The sequence below is a fragment of the Oryzias melastigma genome, linkage group LG24 (assembly GCF_002922805.2).
Source record: "Oryzias melastigma strain HK-1 linkage group LG24, ASM292280v2, whole genome shotgun sequence".
Classification (NCBI taxonomy): Eukaryota; Metazoa; Chordata; class Actinopteri; order Beloniformes; family Adrianichthyidae; genus Oryzias; species Oryzias melastigma.
Genome location: NC_050535.1, coordinates 22,936,922 through 22,953,993, shown reverse-complemented (window position 1 = coordinate 22,953,993; position 17,072 = coordinate 22,936,922). Strand labels below are relative to the sequence as shown.

The following is a 17,072-nucleotide window of genomic DNA, read 5'->3' as shown; positions in this document are numbered from 1 at the left end:
GCCTCAGATTAAAAACCCAAGGACCTTCCAAAGGGATCTAATTTTCTCTTATTATATTTTTGATCTCAATTGTTCTCAGCCTACACGTGATGACTGGAGGTGAGGAGAGGAACAAACAGTGCCAGGGGGTACAGGGGCGGTAGTGATGCAGAGATAGATTGATCAACCTTTGATCAGAGGATCCTGGGTTCGGTTCCCGCCTTGTCCACCCATGTGCCCAAGTGTCCATGGACAAAACATTGAGCCCCACATTGCTCCTTGTGGTTATGGGTTTTTGCTAGTATTAGGAAATGTGTGTGTGTGTGTGTGTGATGGGTGAATGGGACTGTGACTGTAAAGTGCCTTGAGAAAGTAGTAAAGGGCTGTATAAAAATAGTATGGTAAATACAGTACTTCTTGTATAAGAATCTCCTTTATCCTCCACTTATCTGTATTAATGTCATCTGTTTGAACTGGTCACCTGTATAAAATATATCAATCCACGGCCTCAAACAGTCAGACTGAAACCTCTTTACCGTCCAAGCTGCAGTTAAAGAAGTTGAAAGAAAGTTGATGTCAGGGAAGGGTTGCATTACTTAAAAAAATGTTTTAACTTGTCAATTGTGTTCTCATTCCTTCACTATTAGTGCACTATATAGTGCATTCACCATTTTGGAGTGAGATTTCCCAAAAGTCCCTTCAAAAAAACAGTGTGCATTGATGCTCAGTATTGGTGAATATAGACCACAATGCATTGCGTTTTGACAATTTTGGTTCAAAAAATCTATTTTTTTTATTTTCAGTTTTTTACAAACCACTGTAGTTTTGATCATCAGAACACAATTAACTCATAAATAGTCTTCATAAAATGCTCCTATTTTATAGTTTTTATTTTGTGAAATGTCACGCCACATTTGCCATTTAAACAAACAAACATGAAAAATAAGTAATGATCATGGTGTCCGAACTGCTTTTAGAATCCAGGGCATTGGATAGTCCCGCACTATAGTTTTTTAGTAGTTAAGGATTAGGGAGGGAATTTGGACATAGTCGTCATCTCCACATCGACTCTTCTGAGTGTAAAAGTAAATATAAAACAAATTATAAGCCAATAAAGCAACAGGATAAATAACTGAGTAAAATATTTTTTTCCTAATAATGAATTCACTCAAGTAAAAGTATAAAGCAGAGACTCTGAATTCAATTTTTTTTACAAGATTGCTCCGTAAATTAACATAATGCTACCCTCTACTACTAACAGGGCTCACTCATTCCTGAAATAGAAAGACCAATACGAATAAGAGGATTATTTAGCCAAAACTGGTGAGTAACACAGACAGCCTGCTATGAAACAGGGGCTGATAGGATCCTAAATGGATTTAATACATTTTAAAAAAGGGAGGCAACTAAACCATAATGGAAACATAAAAGACAAATAAAGAAAGGTAACATGAAAATATTTGTCAGATTGAAAAGAATAATCAAACCAAGAGGAAGCAACTGTGATTGTGATCTACCCGGCAACTGAGCACAACACAGATAAACATGTATGCTTAACACAAGTATAAGAGAACCTAAAATAAATAAATCAAGAAAAAGAAACCACATCATCTGAATTGCTTTATGTATCCAGCTGATCGATGCGACCTGATCATTTTTTTAAAAAGTGCCGCCTGTTGCTGCAGCCTGTGATGTCATTCTGGTTAGACCTCAGAGTTGCCACCAGAAGCTGCAATACTGTGATGGATGGAGGCAGAACGCCGCTGTGTGCCCTGGGTGGTGAGTGGGTCCAGTTCGCTCACCGTGAGTCACACTGATAGATGGTGGTAACAAACACACAACACACACACACTCACACACAAACCAGTCAGGATAAAAAACAAGACAGAATGTAGATATATGTAAATATACAGTATATAGAGAGAGACCTTAAATGTATTGTTACATTCCAAGCATAAAGACAAACTAATGAAGATAGATGAATGGTGTCTGCAGAAGGGGGTGTGTGTGTCAGCAGAGCAGTTGCTATGCCCCGCCTTCCCTGCTCACTGAGCCATTTCCTGTTTTTGACCTGAAATCTTTATTTAGAGCCAACCCTCTTCACTGTTCGGCATTCATGAGTCAAGTCAGACTCCAGAGAGATGAAGGCAGAGCTGAAACTCAGTCTTCAGTCCCCCCAGAAGCCATGTCCGTCTGCAGAACCGTCCAACCTGCTGAGCCTTTCATTCTGTCGCAGTTCTGCACTTTGAAATGTGCTCTGTGGCCTTCAGAAGCGGGATACAATCACAGCAGCGTCCCTATGACTCAAGCTGGACATCAAAACAGACAGCTGTGTGGGACTATTCCGAGCATTTTGGAAATGTGATGGAGGTTTAACTCAAAATCATCTTTGGGGTTTATGCAGAACGATCCAACATAAAAATCAGATCCATCTGGCAGTCATTTTTGAGAAATAATTTCTGAAAAATATTAAAAAGATAGGCTGGCTGCTTTGGGATGAGAAAATTAAAAAGGATTTATTAAAACACATAAGGAAAAAATGTTTTAAACTCTGAAGCTAAAGCAGCAGATGATCATAGGTTTCTACTTATGTAATGTACTGTTAGGAAACTGATGAAGAATTTAGAGTGCCGCCATTAAAACATACATTCAAGGTAACTCGATCACATTTCTTTCCCTCTCTGATTCTGATTTTAAATGTCACTAATTCATCTTGATCACATCTGCTTTACAGAAAGAATTGAGCTTCTGTATTCGAGGATCCCATAAGTCTCCAATCAACTAGAACTAGAACTAATCTTTACGAAATTACTGAATCTCTGACACTTGGCTTGTGTCTGGAATCTGGTGTATTTCTTATATCAGGAATGTATAAGATCAGCCCTTGAGGGCCACTGCCCTGCCTCTTCTCCAAAGGTAAAGCAAAATCACAACAGGGTTATATTTTTTGGCCACTCGCCTAGTGACACCTAGTTGTGAAAAATGTTTTGGGAAATAAAATGCAAAAGTATTACACAGTGATTCATTCTGTAAAAAGTGAATTAAATAGATTTGCATAGTCCCGTTGAATACTTGAATCTGATTGGCTGCTGGGTGTGGATTAAAAAGTGATAAACCACAGTGATAATATGGCTGGGTGGCTCAGTGGGCTAGGTGAAGGGATGGCATGCAGGAGCCCTGGGTTCGATTCCCAGGGTTGTCCACTGATCCCCACCCAGATTGGGTCCTTAGGCAAGACCCTTGATGCTGCTGCCTAACTGGGTCCCTGTGCCCCTCGAGTACAGGGTTGCGTCAGGAAGGGCATCCGTCGTAAAAACTCTGCCAAATCGCGAAACAGTGGGTGCTGTTACGCTGTTGCGACCCCAAAAGGGATAAGCCGAAAGTGAACTACGATAATGCACAACTAAAAAGGTAGTTCTGCTCACACAGCCCAAACCTTCTGTATCACTGTGTGGGTGTGGTGGAAATTCTTTTGGAGATCCTCTGGACAAAAACAAGCAGTAAGAGGTGAACTGTCTCTCTGATTAGATGCTTTATTTAACCTTTTGTGACAATCAGCATATATATCGCTTTCCTTTGACTCTGCAATCGAGGTCGGCTCAGTGACCTGTTTTCACGTTACAGTGACAACACACCACACCACAATCAAATTTTCCGCATTTTGTAAAAAAAAATGATCTAAACTGAAAAAATAAGACGAATCGGGTACTAAAAATCACTTGAATAATTATTTATTTTGAAAGTGACCATGGTCGAAGCGAGATACTGCCCTTCAAAGTGTGCATTATTAGACATTAACGCACTTTGCAGCACTTCCACAGCGTACATCAGTTTCTGATAATGCACACTTCGCCGAGCATTATCACTTACACATTTTATGCTACATCTTTCGAACGCTAAAAACCCTCTCTATGGAAAAAAGTGTTTTAGCTTTTTTGTTGTATTTTTCTGATGGAGGATATTTATAAAGAAAAAAAAATATCTTAAAATTGCATTTCTGAGTATTTCATTGTTCAAATCCTTATAAATCAGAAGCAGAAAAAAGTGATGTTTTGAAAAAGATTGGATTTTATATTATTTGCCATTTTTCTTGCACCTGTGATGTTTGGTTGGGGTTCTGAGGGTCTGAAAGCTAGCGGGAATTAGCGTAAACAGATAGATGAAGGGAAGTGGGGCAAGCTTACACTACCGCCCACTACTCAAAAGTGAACAATGAGCTCCTGGTGCTCTACAGAAACTATGTTCTAGAAAGCAACACAGGACTTTTGATTTATGCTAAAAACTGCATTATTTTAATTAAAATAGACCAAAAAATGATTGGAGTGGGACTTTAAAGGGCTGTTCTATATCTTTTCTTGTAAGCTTGAAATTGTTTGCTACAATTTGATTTATTTTTTTACAATCCAGATGTGAGTTTATTTTATTTACTCTGATCTACTTACTCTGTGCACAGGGGAAATCCAGCACCCCATATTGTGCTCCTGATTTTTAAGCCAACCTTGAAACCCCAAGTTTTGCATTGCCTTGTCTGACCACAAGAGGCTAGTTTCAGAGAAAATCAATTTCCTGGTTCTCCCATGGTAAAAAGTCAAGCTACAAGAAAAATAGCGCAAAAAACACATACTGCCCTCTATCATTTTTCGGTGGTCCTAAAGAGCCCCCAAAACAGATACCAATGTTATCCAAGGCTAAGCCAGCTTTAAAAGACCCATAACATAGTTGGTATTTCAGCTTTTTGTTTTTACACCTTAAAAATGAGCAGAGTGGTGGTTGGAAACATGTCACAGAAAATCAAATCCTGTCAAGCTCACCCATTACAATTACTGCTATCCAAGACAAGCTGAAAAATTCATCATAAAATTACAGAAAGTATACTGGTTCTGTGCATCATCCTCAATTTAAGACTTTGTCACAACTGCCTGTACTGCTTGTAAGTCTGTGGAGGAGAAATGGGTAAACCCAGACGACTCACATTGATGGCTCATATGAAATGGCAAGGTCATGGACCGCTCAGTGAGCCCGTAGAGCACAGGTTTTTCTATGGGCTTGCTGTGCGTGTCCGGTCATAATGAACACTGAAACAACACACAAGGGTGGATAAAGGATAAAGTGGGTGAGACACACCCACCCAAATCTAGCAGACAACACTAAGACTTCTTATAGGGAGCCGGACTGTGAGAGAATGGACAAGCCGGGCATGGGCATTCTTGAACATGCATTTAGCCCATAGTGTTCACACTAGCTAAGTAGAGAGGGGCTTCTCCTTCTTTTTATAATGTTTAGTTGCAAACGTTAACCACCCACAGTTGGAAGAGGCTTGGTGCAAAATATCAAAGCAGCACCAATCTTGAGTATCGTGCTCTAGGCTTTTTCTTTCACAGCTCTGTTACGATCTACGAAAGACTTGGTGTCATATGATTCCACATGCTGCTCTTATTAATGTATCCTCCATGATAAATTTTTCAATGGTTGCCACTTCCGTGAAATAAAAGAGACGCCATCTATCACTACCAAAGCTGAGTCCTTGATTGGTCAAAGTTTGATCTGGATTGACTTCCAACGCTCGATGAATGGCAGCACATTTTGTATGTAGAGCCCAAACATAGTCATAGAAACTTGTGTACCAATGTGTAAAAACAATAGTTTTGAATGCAGAAGCCCAAAATACATATTTATGCCCATTTACCTAGAATTTTCATTTGAAGTAGTTGCTTGAACACATGCTGTCGAGTGTGTGAACATCTTTCAAAATGAGAAATTTAGACAATCTGAGTGTTTGTGTGGATGTCTTACACTTACGCATCACCTGCACACCCTCCGTGAGCTCATTTGGGCAGGGTCAGTAGGTGCCGGTACTCGCACTTTATTAGTGTTGCATAATGGCACCGTATGGCAGCATTACCTGTGCATCATAAGTGTGCGTAACTTAAATTATCATTTAAAGTACTTTACAATACACTTACCACACACACAACCATTTTCATCACGTCCCTTAAGGTGGCTGCATGACCTCCAAGGAAATGCAAGACCTTCACCTGTGCTTCCAACATATTTCACTCCCAAGTCGTCATATATTGATGTTTGATTAAAGAAACCTCCGTCTTGTCTTCTTGAATAAGGTGTACTTCTATAGTGCGATCGCCATCTAGTGGCCAAACTGAAACACCCTCCAGGAGAAGCAGAACAATGTTTACAATGTTAATGATCTTAACATTTTTGCTAGATCTTATCCTTTTGAGAAACCATGCAACACTGTTTGATATTAACTATCTCATTATTTCACTAAGAAATTTTACAGTATGTGAACTGTGTCAGATTAATATAAATACATTCAAATTACATAGTAGATTAATAATGCATTTCTAAACAAATGTATATAAATGTGTAAACTCAAAATTGATGAGAAGAATCGAAAGAATAAAAAAAAAAAAATCGGACTTGAATCGATTCAGGCTCTTGTGAATCAAATAGAATAGTTTCTCGAAATTATAACCGATACCCAGCCCTACAAAAACGAGTTAGGAACACCCCAAACCTCAAAAAGTGACCCAGAGGGTTCTTTAGCCAAACGTCAATATGTGACGACTTAGGAGTGAGAATGTGTTGGTGCTTCTCTTAAGATGTGGTTGCTCCAGTCCATGACCCTCTATGGGCCTGGACAACTCAAAAACCAGCATGTTTAGAACTTTATCCAATCATCAAAGTAAATGTTGTACCAGCATGGTGCAACACCCTACAGATGCATTGAACTAAGGCCTTTAACCACAACCACACATTTAGCTTCAGGATCAACTCCATATTGCAGCCCACAAGTTCAAAAAGCTTGCAAAAAAGTTATATGACTTTATATAGCTTTTATTAATTGACCAATATAATACTAAACCCACAGAAGAAAATTAGAAAAGATGTTTATTTTAAAGAAATATTTAGATATTGAAGAATAAATTATTAATATTCTGTTGAATTCCAATACAAACAATAATAATAATATTATAATAATATAATATTAGTGACAATAACAGACAATATTAGTGTGTGATAAGTGCAATTCAGCAAATTCTCTTTTTTTACTGTGAAAAATACTCAACTATAAAACTGATCAGTTATTTAGACAGATTAGAGCAGTTTTATAAAGCAGAGGTAGGAGACAGGAAGCGCATAAGTTAGCAGTGGAATGGTGCAAGACAGAGAAAAACGAGACAAAAAAGTGTGTGTGAGCGCGCGCGTGAGTGAGTCAGGGCGTATGTGCGTGTGTATGTGTGCGTGGGTGGGTGGAACTGTGGGCGGAGCAAATCTCACGACTCCGACTTTCGGTGGCAGCTGCTCGGTTTCAGTCTCTGCTGCTGCGGCGTTCATGTACTCCTCGATTTTTTTTTATTCGTGGAAAAACAAGAATCTCAGGAAGACCCTTTGCTTATTAACTAGTGTCAAGCACACAATAACAACTATGTAATTGTAAAATTTAAGTACTCATCACAATCTTTCAGATTAAAAGCTACGTGCTTAATATAAATCTCCGAATGGTGACAGCTTTGAGACAGCATTTGTGTTTATTCTTGTCAAGACATTACAATTTGCACCACAGTTAACTAGTTTACGTAGATGATTGGACAAAGTTCTAAATATTCGCTTTAGGTTGAAATGGCAGTGCGCTCTAGGTCAGAACACACGTGAGAGTGCGTGCAGCTGATGAGAGCGGGGAGTACGACAGTCCGTGAACGCAGCGGAGTTCCTGTGAGCGGAGGCTTTTTCTCCTCCTGTCATCGCCATTGTGTGGCAGAGTCTCCGGGAGCGAGCACCGCTGTTTTTCTGCTGCCGACGGGACTGTTTAAATACCCCCCATGTTTCTCTTTACACCCCCGGCGGACCTGGATGCGGTAAGACAACGTTTTCAGGTTTCTCTATCAAAATTAAGCACATTAAGACACTCCGGGGAGCCGTGGACCGATTTGGTTCGACCCAAAATGAATGTTGAAGACGGGGACTGCTGGTGTTGAGTCGCACTCTGAGGTAGAGGGGTCCGGTTCAAGAAGTTTTCGGATTAAATGGAGGTCAGTAGTCGCACGTAATTGCCCCATAGTCTTTATTTTGGGGGTTAAATTAGCTTTAGTCAGCTCAGACGAAGCGGTCACGTCTAAGTTTGTCGCTAAGGGGAGAAAAGTAAACTTTCCCAGCCAAAAATGTTTGCTATTAATAATTCTGTTCGGCTTCTTGTTGTAAAGAAAAAATGTATACTTGAAATGTTATTGAGTCAGCCACCTAAGTTAGTGTAACAAAAATGTCACCGACGTCTTCCTAAATGTGTTGGTTCCGTCCAGTTTGACCTACTTAAATCCTCACAATGAAACTTTTTAAAAGGCATGAAATTCGCGAACTTCTGCCCTGCTCTCTACTAGACAGGTAACAAGAGGTTAAAGACGAGCCAAAGTTGTGAAATGTGCTCAAAAGAGCCATTTACTGTCTGGCATGTTCTGTTTCTGTAAGCTGCTGTGGTGGAGCGGTCTGTGCTCCCAATGACCCACAGCTCAAAGGCAGGTCTTCTCTTTCACTTTTTATTTAAATGTACTTTTTGAGGGTGAACATGCATCCCAAACGTCTCCTTGGAGGATGTTTGATGGGATCTGGAGTGTGGATCTCTCTGATGCTCTGTTAGCAGTTAGCAATCACAAAGACCTCTCAAGAAGTCCTTGAATTCTACCAATCTAGTTCCGTCTTGTTGTCTAATGAAACCCGAATGGGCTTTTGGGAGATGTTCTGCTCCTTATCAGGTCCCCTGCTAAGATAACCGTCCACAAGCCAACCGCAAGCTCATATAGAAGCCTACATCCCCTCCAGAATCTCTAGAAAAGTTATCTTGACCAAAGCTTTGGTTTGGGTTTTATGGAGGCTATGGTGTCTTGTCAAAGTCAAAATAAACGAATTCTGGTCCTAATTCAGAGTTAAAGTCACAGTTAAGTGTGCTTCTATGTCTGATTGAACCAGTTCTTGATTCTGTTGGAACTCTTTCCATGTTTTTACACTTATTGATGTAGACTTTTTTGGGAATATTTAAACATTTAACTTGAATAGTAGTGCCACAAATAATTTTTTTATAGTCGACTAATCACCCATTATTTTTTCAGATTAGGAAAACTAATTGGGTCTTGCGCAAACTGGATGTAAAGCAGACATCTTAACCATCATTAGCTTCAAATTAACTAAAAATTAGACATATAGCATTACCTGTGAATGCTGTAAGCTCAATTAGACCACTGAAGATGCTAGTGCTGATAGCTGAAATTGATAGATGAAAATGAGGAAGCTGATAGCCAGATAAAATATTAGTTAAATGTCAAATTAGCCTAAATTACCCAAACAGCTAACATGTAGCAGAAATATTTGCTAAACTTAAAAAATAGCCCTAAAAACAAACAAACAAACAAACAAAAAAAAATGCATTAATTAGCCAAAAAAGCTAACATGTAGCTGAAATATTAGCTAAACTCCAAAATAGCCTAAAAAAACATTAATAAATGCCAAAATAGTCCAAAAAGCTAGCATAATGCCATTGTAACTTTCAACTTACTACACTCCAACTACATATAATACAAAGTAATGACTAAATGACTATTAAATTTCTCATTATTTTAATAGTCAATTAGTCGACTTGTCGTGGCAGCCCTAAACTTGAATAAGAAGTTCAATTTAGCATAGTTTAATTAATCTCCATGGCGTTCCCCAAGGTTCATGACTGGGACCAGCTTTTTTCTAAGTTTACATTTTTTTAGAAGGGCAATGTATAAGTTATTGAATAAAGGTTTACTATTTTGTTGATTTTCTTGATGGGAAACATTTAACTTGAACAAAGAGTCCAATTGTGCCTGGTTTATATCACCTTCATGGCGTTCCTCAAGGTTCATGACTGGGACCAGCTTTATTCTAATTTTACTTCTTTTAGCTGGGCAATATCATATAGAATAATGAGATATTTTTTGTTTTGTTGATTTTCTTGATAGTAAACATTTACCTTGAATCAAGAGTCCAATGTGACCTTGGTAATTAATCTCTGTGTCATTCTTTTAGGCTGGGAACAGCTTTCTAATTTAACCTTATTTAGAAGGACAGTATTGGAGAAAAATACTGGATAAATGTTTACAGTTTTGTTTATTTTTCTTGATTTAAATTGATTGAAATCCAGTTTCTTATGAGTTGTTGAAGCTGATGTGGTGTCTCAGTGGACAAAAATAAATTAAACTATAGCTTTACATTCTTAAATTTTAGTAAAACAAGGTTAAATGTTGTTTTGCTATTAGGAATACAAATTTGTGTTGGTGTTTTTGCTGTACACGTAATGGTTGGTGGCTACTAAAATGTTTCAGCCTCATTTATTACTAAGCTCTTCATGTGCACTTCTTGTTGTCAGAGACCAAAAATGGGAAGCCCCCTTTGGTTTTTAGCTCTTCTGATTTCTGATGAAGTGCACTGATGTAACCTTTTTTTCCCCTGGCCTGGCATAAAAAACTAAATTGGACATCCTTCTGCTGTGCTGTTTTTGAGAAGTAAATTTTGAGCTTTTTAGCGGTGAAGCATAGCTGCATGCGCTGCGACCAAGCTTGCGCTGGGGTGGTAGGGATTAGAACATAGCGGCGAGGCTGCTGCCTGCAGTAGAAATGATGACAGCCGGCGCTGCTGCGAGAAGGTGGGCTCCGTTGGAGTAGGACTCTGCAGTAATAAGGCAAACGCTGCAGTAATAAGGTCTGTACAACTGTACTCAGACATGTTGAAGCTGCAGGTTTCTAGCTTGAGAGGTTTGCCACCAGAACTGTGGAGCTACCTTGAGCGTGAAGACTGGCGCACTCATGAGCAGCATGTAGACTCGTCTGCTGACCTAAATCTGCTCTCTTCTTCTGCCCTTTATTTATAGACTTGGGAGGGAGCGCAAAGAGAGTGAGTGAGTTTATGTGTGAAGGCACTAATGACTTTGGGTTGCTATGAAACACAGACTTTTGTGTATGTTTGTAAAAGATTTTCAGAAGCTTTCTCAGTTTAGGTGGATAGTAGTCGATTGTTTTTGGTATTTACATTGTAAATTTAACAGCAAATCAAGACATTTCTATTCCATCTCTTGTTTTTCCTGTTTTTGTATTGTCTTTGTTTTTTTCACTTGTTTTTTTGGGGTTTTTTTCTTCAAAGCAAGAATTTTTTTTTTCTTGTCCACCGTTTACAACTTGTTCAACAAGTTTCACATACCTGATCAATCCATCGTGAGTCAGGAAACTAGTTTCACTTGCACGACTCTGCCTTGTTCTCAATTTTCTGTCCATTCCACGTATGTGAACTACAGTTTAAAGTCCCTTTTTTTCTGACAGCAGCCAGACAGCTATTCCTCATAACCTTTTTGTCAGTGAAATGCAGCATAGTGTGCAGAAGAGCCGTAGTGTTTTGTAACCATGCCTGTCATTACGTAAGAGACTGTAGTGGATTCCCTGTGTGACAGTCAGCTGAACTCTGTCATGTGAGTCTTCTCGGTCATGATGCAGGAAAGTACACAGATGCATATGAACGTTGTTTCCACCTTTCTGTGTTTCAAAAACATTTGAAAAAAAGAAAATGAAACAGTATATATCACTAGAGTTTCCCTTGTTATTAGGCAAGCAGTTTGGTCGAAGCATCACGTGGCGATCTGAATTAGAACGTTGTCCCTCTACTGTCGATTCTGTTTATATTTTTATTGTTTTATAGCTATCAATTCCAGGCTCATTTGTAAATCAGGACTTCTGATCAGAGTGCTACAAACTATCTGAATAGTAATCAGAAATGTAGAAAAGTCCCACTCCAATCATCTTTTGATCTAATTTAAAAGCATTTCAAGGTGATTTTTAGTTATAATTATGTAATTTCTGCCAAAATAATAGTATTAAAAAAAAAACTATGTCGTTTTCTAGGACAATAGTTAATTAGAAAATTGCCTCCAACGGAGTAACCGGTAACATGGAGTAATCCCGCCCCCTTTTCCCCTCCCCGTTGCTTGGAGCTTGTTGCTTACCCGGGGCATTTTCTACGTCACAAAGAGGTTATCTCTCAAATAATTTTTTTCATCTGTTCCTTGATTGACAAGGATTTGAATAAAAAAATTCCCTGAAATCCAATTTTAGTCTCAAATTTCTTATGTCCTCCATCATCAAAAAAATATTAAAAATACAATTTTCTCAGCCCCCAAAAAGTGGACAAACTTGGTTTCTTCTATAATAGAAGTTCACACAGAGTTTGAAACCTATCAATGAGACTCTTAAAGGTGATTTTACTACCTCTTTTATTTAACAAGTACTGTCATTTAGCCTTCACAATATATGATTATTGCAAAAATAAGTATAGCAACTCAATGTCATTGGTGCCTAAATGTTGGATTGTGTTTCTGTGTGTGTTTAGGTCATTTTGGGTATAAAAGTCTTGAAATCAGGAAAGTCTATTAGACCTGGGGTTCATTCAGATCAGCATACAAACTGTACTGAACCGAGACAAAAATGCAGAAGGTGCTTAAAGACCTGCTTGAATGAAAATTGGGGTTTTGGTGTTTTCAACATGATCTTGTAGCATTTTTTCATAATAGAGGACATTCATACAATAATTTAAGATTAAAACTGTGTTTGAGTATTTCTTTATTAAAATCACGTTGGATTAGTAGCAGATGAAAACCAGATTCTTAAAAAAGCTAGAGTTTGTTACGTAGCAACGGACATGGTCGGGCCAAAGTCTCTCTTCTCTCCTCCAATTCTGAAGCATCCACTTGCAGAGAAATAGACCCATTACCGTCTTTATTTTTTTCGTCTGAGCTGCCATCTGGCTTTAAACTGTACGGCTGGATAGCTCAAATATTTTGCTTAACGTTTTTTTGCTATGCTAATGTTAGTTTGGGGCTGTGAGGTGCTATTGGCTAGTGGGAGCGAATTTCCACCATGCCACCATGTATGTTTGTAGTTTATATAAGTTGTGTCGGCACATACTCTGCTTCAGTTTTAGATTAGGTTTTTTTGGTATCAGTCCACTTTAGGGTTTGTTGGGACCTTGGGTTAAACCAGAATCTTAGTCATGTCTTTACAGTGAAATTCTGCATAAAAAAACTTTGAAACTTCAGATTTTAATTAAATATTCAAATATTCTGTGGTTTATCAAAGTTGGTACTTTTTTTTGTTTATTTCTCTCATTTTTTCCATGTTAGTGTGATCCTTGTATTGGATCAATTCTTGCCTGAATAAAGAATAGGTGACTGTTTTCTTTGAGAAGTATATCCAAAAAATCCTCAACAAAAATGTTTTTGGGATGTGTTAAGTTCATCCATTGTTCAACAGTATAACAGATGCAGTTTGAGCTGCAACAACTATGTTTTCTATTACTTTCCCTATTTATAATTTAGTTGTGCTAAGTGTCCTGTTCTTCATCATATTGGGTCATTGTTTCTCTTTTTTATTTCTCATGCTGAGCTCTTTTAGAGTTTACAGGAAAAAATAAATAAATTTAGGTCTAAACTTTTACAAGGTCATTTAGAAATCTGTCTTTTTCCGTCATCTTGTTGTAGATTTTCCTGCAGTTTTACGTCACTGTCCTTCTAAATGACCCAAATTTGAGCCCAGAGACAAACAACCTCAGATTTGCTTCTATAATACTCTGATTTACAGATGAGTTCAGGGTTGACTGATTAGCACCAAATAAGCTCATTCAAACCTATCTGAACCTTTGTCTCATCATTGATAAGTTTTGGATTTTTTTTTTGTGCTGTGGTCTTCTCTTCCATATTCTTTTAAGAAAGACATGACTTTATCCTTGAACTTGCCAAACCAACCAACCATCCATCTATCTTCAGCAGCCGCTTAGTCTCAGGCGGGGTCACTGGGGTTGAAGGAGTCTGTCTCAGATACTTTAGGGTTAAGTCAGGGCACACCTCGAGCAAGTCATCAGTTCATCACAGATAAATACATTCCCTCACAAGGGAAAGTTCAGTCATCAATCAAACCACAAGACGATCAGAAATCTAGTTTTTAATTGAATGTATTCATTCGAACACACTTGATAATAATCAAATATAATTTAAGGTTTATTAAAGATATTTGGATTGAAATTGCTAATTAGACACATGGTATAACTAAAGATGTGATAAACGAAACACCTGATTTTTGTGGCAGATCTGCAAAAACAATCTGACCGCAACTGAGGACACTTTCACACTAAGCTGTTTGGTCCGGACCACAACTATACACTGCACAGACTCGTTATTGAACTTCTGAAAAAGTTACGTCTTCTGCCGGTTTCCTCCTCTTTCTTGCTTCCTTTACCTGGTGCTTCCTTTGCCCAATTGAAGTAAGTTTTCCATGTAACTGCGGAACTGTCCTTGGATCATTGGCTGTATAATACAAGTGGACTGAGTGACCCCTCCCCCCTTGCATTCCGAAAAGGAAGTACTTGTCGTTCTTGCTCTTCTACATGTTTTAACATGTTCTTGCTAATCCTTATTTAAAAATATAATATTTTTTCTTTATTGCAAGTTATTCAAGATATACATTGACCTATCAGATGCCTCCAATGTCGAACGTTCAAATATTTGAGAGTGCTAGAGTGGTTCCTGGTTTAAATGCTCAAATTTGTCTTTAGTGAAAAAAAGCCTATATTTGTTTATATTATTTGGCTCCTGTTTTCTATCACTCTAATATCAAATGTTCATTTGTTCCTGACTAATCTAAATGTTGACTGTGATTTCTTTGTTCTCGGTTGATAGAAAATCCGGCTAATCATGTCCAATTCATGGCACACCTTTTAAAAAAAGCATTTTTCAGTCTTCAGAAATGCCACAGAACCAGCCTCACCGTAGTGTGATAGTAGCAGTTGTAGCATCCGTGGTGTAAACAGTTGTAAAAGCAGGTCTGTAACTCTATCTTAAGTTGTGTGTGTGGAAGCATAGCTGTTGTTTAGCATGGTAGGTCTGGTCAGGCCAGCTCTACAATAGACTCTTCCTCTGGGTTTTTTCTGGAATGTGTTTACAAGTCGACAATGTGTGTGTGTGTGGGACACACAGAGAGGCATGCACACTCAGTCAAACAGGTTTGAGTTGTGTCATCCTGAAGTGCAGAGCTGGGTGGAGAGGAACAGCAGCAGCAAACCACGGCGAACTGCAAGTGTGCGATCAGCTGCGCTAATGCACACGAGGGGAATGCAGCTATCATGCAGCACAGAGCGGCTTTCATCTACCTGCAGCAGCACTGCTGTGTGTTTTACTTTGTGCTCATGCAGAACCTGAAATAGCCCAGTGTGGAGGGGAGGGGGAGGGGTGCATGTGCAGCTAAAGCATGGAAACCAGCGGATCCGGTTACAGGATCATAATATCACTGCAGAGTCCGTCCACTAGCACTGCATTACTGCACAGCACACATTCTCACCACAGCCAGCTCCAGGAATAATATGCTCAGCCCACATGTCTGATGCAGGTCTGCAGGCACAGTTGGCAGGTTTGCACACACCTGACCTCCGCCTGAAATGTCTGAAACTCCTTTTTATTAGCTCCCCTGACTTATGTAGCGTTGCTCTTGCTAAAATATATGTAGCCATTTTCTTCAAATGTTTAGATTCTCATTCCTCGTACAAGTCTTTATTCTTATCTCTATATACGCAACACTGACTCTTCTGTCTTTAAAAGAGAACTATGCTGGTCAGTAAAGGCACAACCTGTCCTCTGTGTTTTATTCCAGGTCTCTTTTTGAGGTTTTAATAAGAAAATGGGGGAAGTTCTCTGCTTGAAAATTATTTGTCAGATTTTTCACATTTATTGATTAATCTGCATATTTTAAAGACCCACTCCAATCATCTTTTGGGCTATTTTAAGTGTTCCCAATAGTCTTTTAATTATGATTATGCTATTTTTTGTAAAAATCTACAAACCTGTGTCGTTTTCTAGGACGTACTTTCTGCAGAGCTGCAGGAGCTCATTAAAATTCACCTCAGAGTTGTAGGCGGGACCATTTGCATAGAGCAGGGGTCGTCTACCTTTAACAGTAAGAGAGGCGTTTGGGCTTGATTTCTACTGATCAAAACCTAGTAGGAGCTCCATAGTCCCACTTTAGCCTTTAAGAAATTTTGATTTGTGCTCGTGACCTTCTGTTTTTTTTAATAATGAATTATGCCTACTTTTTGGCATGGACAAAACATCCATCCATCCATCCATTTTCCAGACCGCGTCATCCCGTTCGGGGTCGCGGGGTGCCGGAGCCTATCCCGGCCACTGATGGGCGAAGGCGGGGTACACCCTGGACAGGTCGCCAGTCTGTCGCAGGGCCTCAATCACACACTCATGCACTCTCACATTCACACCTAGGGGCAATTTAGAGTCACCAATGAACCTATGAAGCAGGTTTTTGGATGGTGGGAGGAAGCCGGAGTCCCCGGTGAAAACCCACGCATGCACGGGGAGAACATGCAAACTCCACACAGAAAGGTCCCAGCCGGGATTCGAACCGGGGCCTTCTCGCTGTGAGGCAAGAGCGCTAACCACTGCGCCACCGTGCAGCCATGGACAAAACAAATATATAAAAAGGACCCTAGAATCTCTCAAAATGTGTTTTTTATTTTTTTATTTATTTATTCATTTTAATAACCAATGTTGTGCACGCAAGATAATATGTGCTTTTAACTCATAAAAGATCAAACTCTTTGCCAAAGTTTTGCTTTACATATATAATCTTCATTCTGGAAGTAGCATTGAGCAAAGAAAAACGTCTTCAGGTCAACAGGGATGTAAAAACCTGCATAGTTTATCATCTATGTGCACCTCAGCCATCAATTTATAAATTTTGCTAATCTAAATTGAATAAATGCTAATTAAGTAATACTTGCTTTAGTTTTATTTTTCTTTTGTTCTTTTTCCCCTCTTTGTTCTCGGTAGTCTTACACTGCTGGGTTTTGTTATTTTAGTTTGGGGTTGGACCTTGGTAGTCTTAGTTTGGTATGGTAAAGGTTGTTAACAGGAAGTTACCCTTGAAGAAAATGTCTAATTGGCTTTATGTGTTCAATAACTAATGGACATCAGATTCACATCACCAATACTAGAAGTATTTTAATAATGCACTAAA

At 38.9% G+C, this 17,072-nt stretch overlaps 1 protein-coding gene across 2 annotated transcripts in view; it reads left to right on the top strand.

The window, feature by feature from the left end:
* Positions 1 to 7,688: 7,688 nt before the first annotated feature.
* sertad2b (SERTA domain containing 2b) overlaps positions 7,689 to 17,072 on the top strand; it is an 18,062-nt gene continuing 8,678 nt past the window's right edge. Inside the window, exon 1 of one of the 2 annotated variants that reach the window (XM_024259987.2) lies at positions 7,689 to 7,856. In XM_024259987.2, coding sequence (XP_024115755.1) covers positions 7,852 to 7,856 — 5 coding nt within the window. In that variant the 5' untranslated portion in view covers positions 7,689 to 7,851. Of the gene's footprint in view, positions 7,857 to 7,878; positions 8,031 to 17,072 lie in introns of those variants that run through there. The other variant, XM_024259986.2, reaches the window with a different exon arrangement.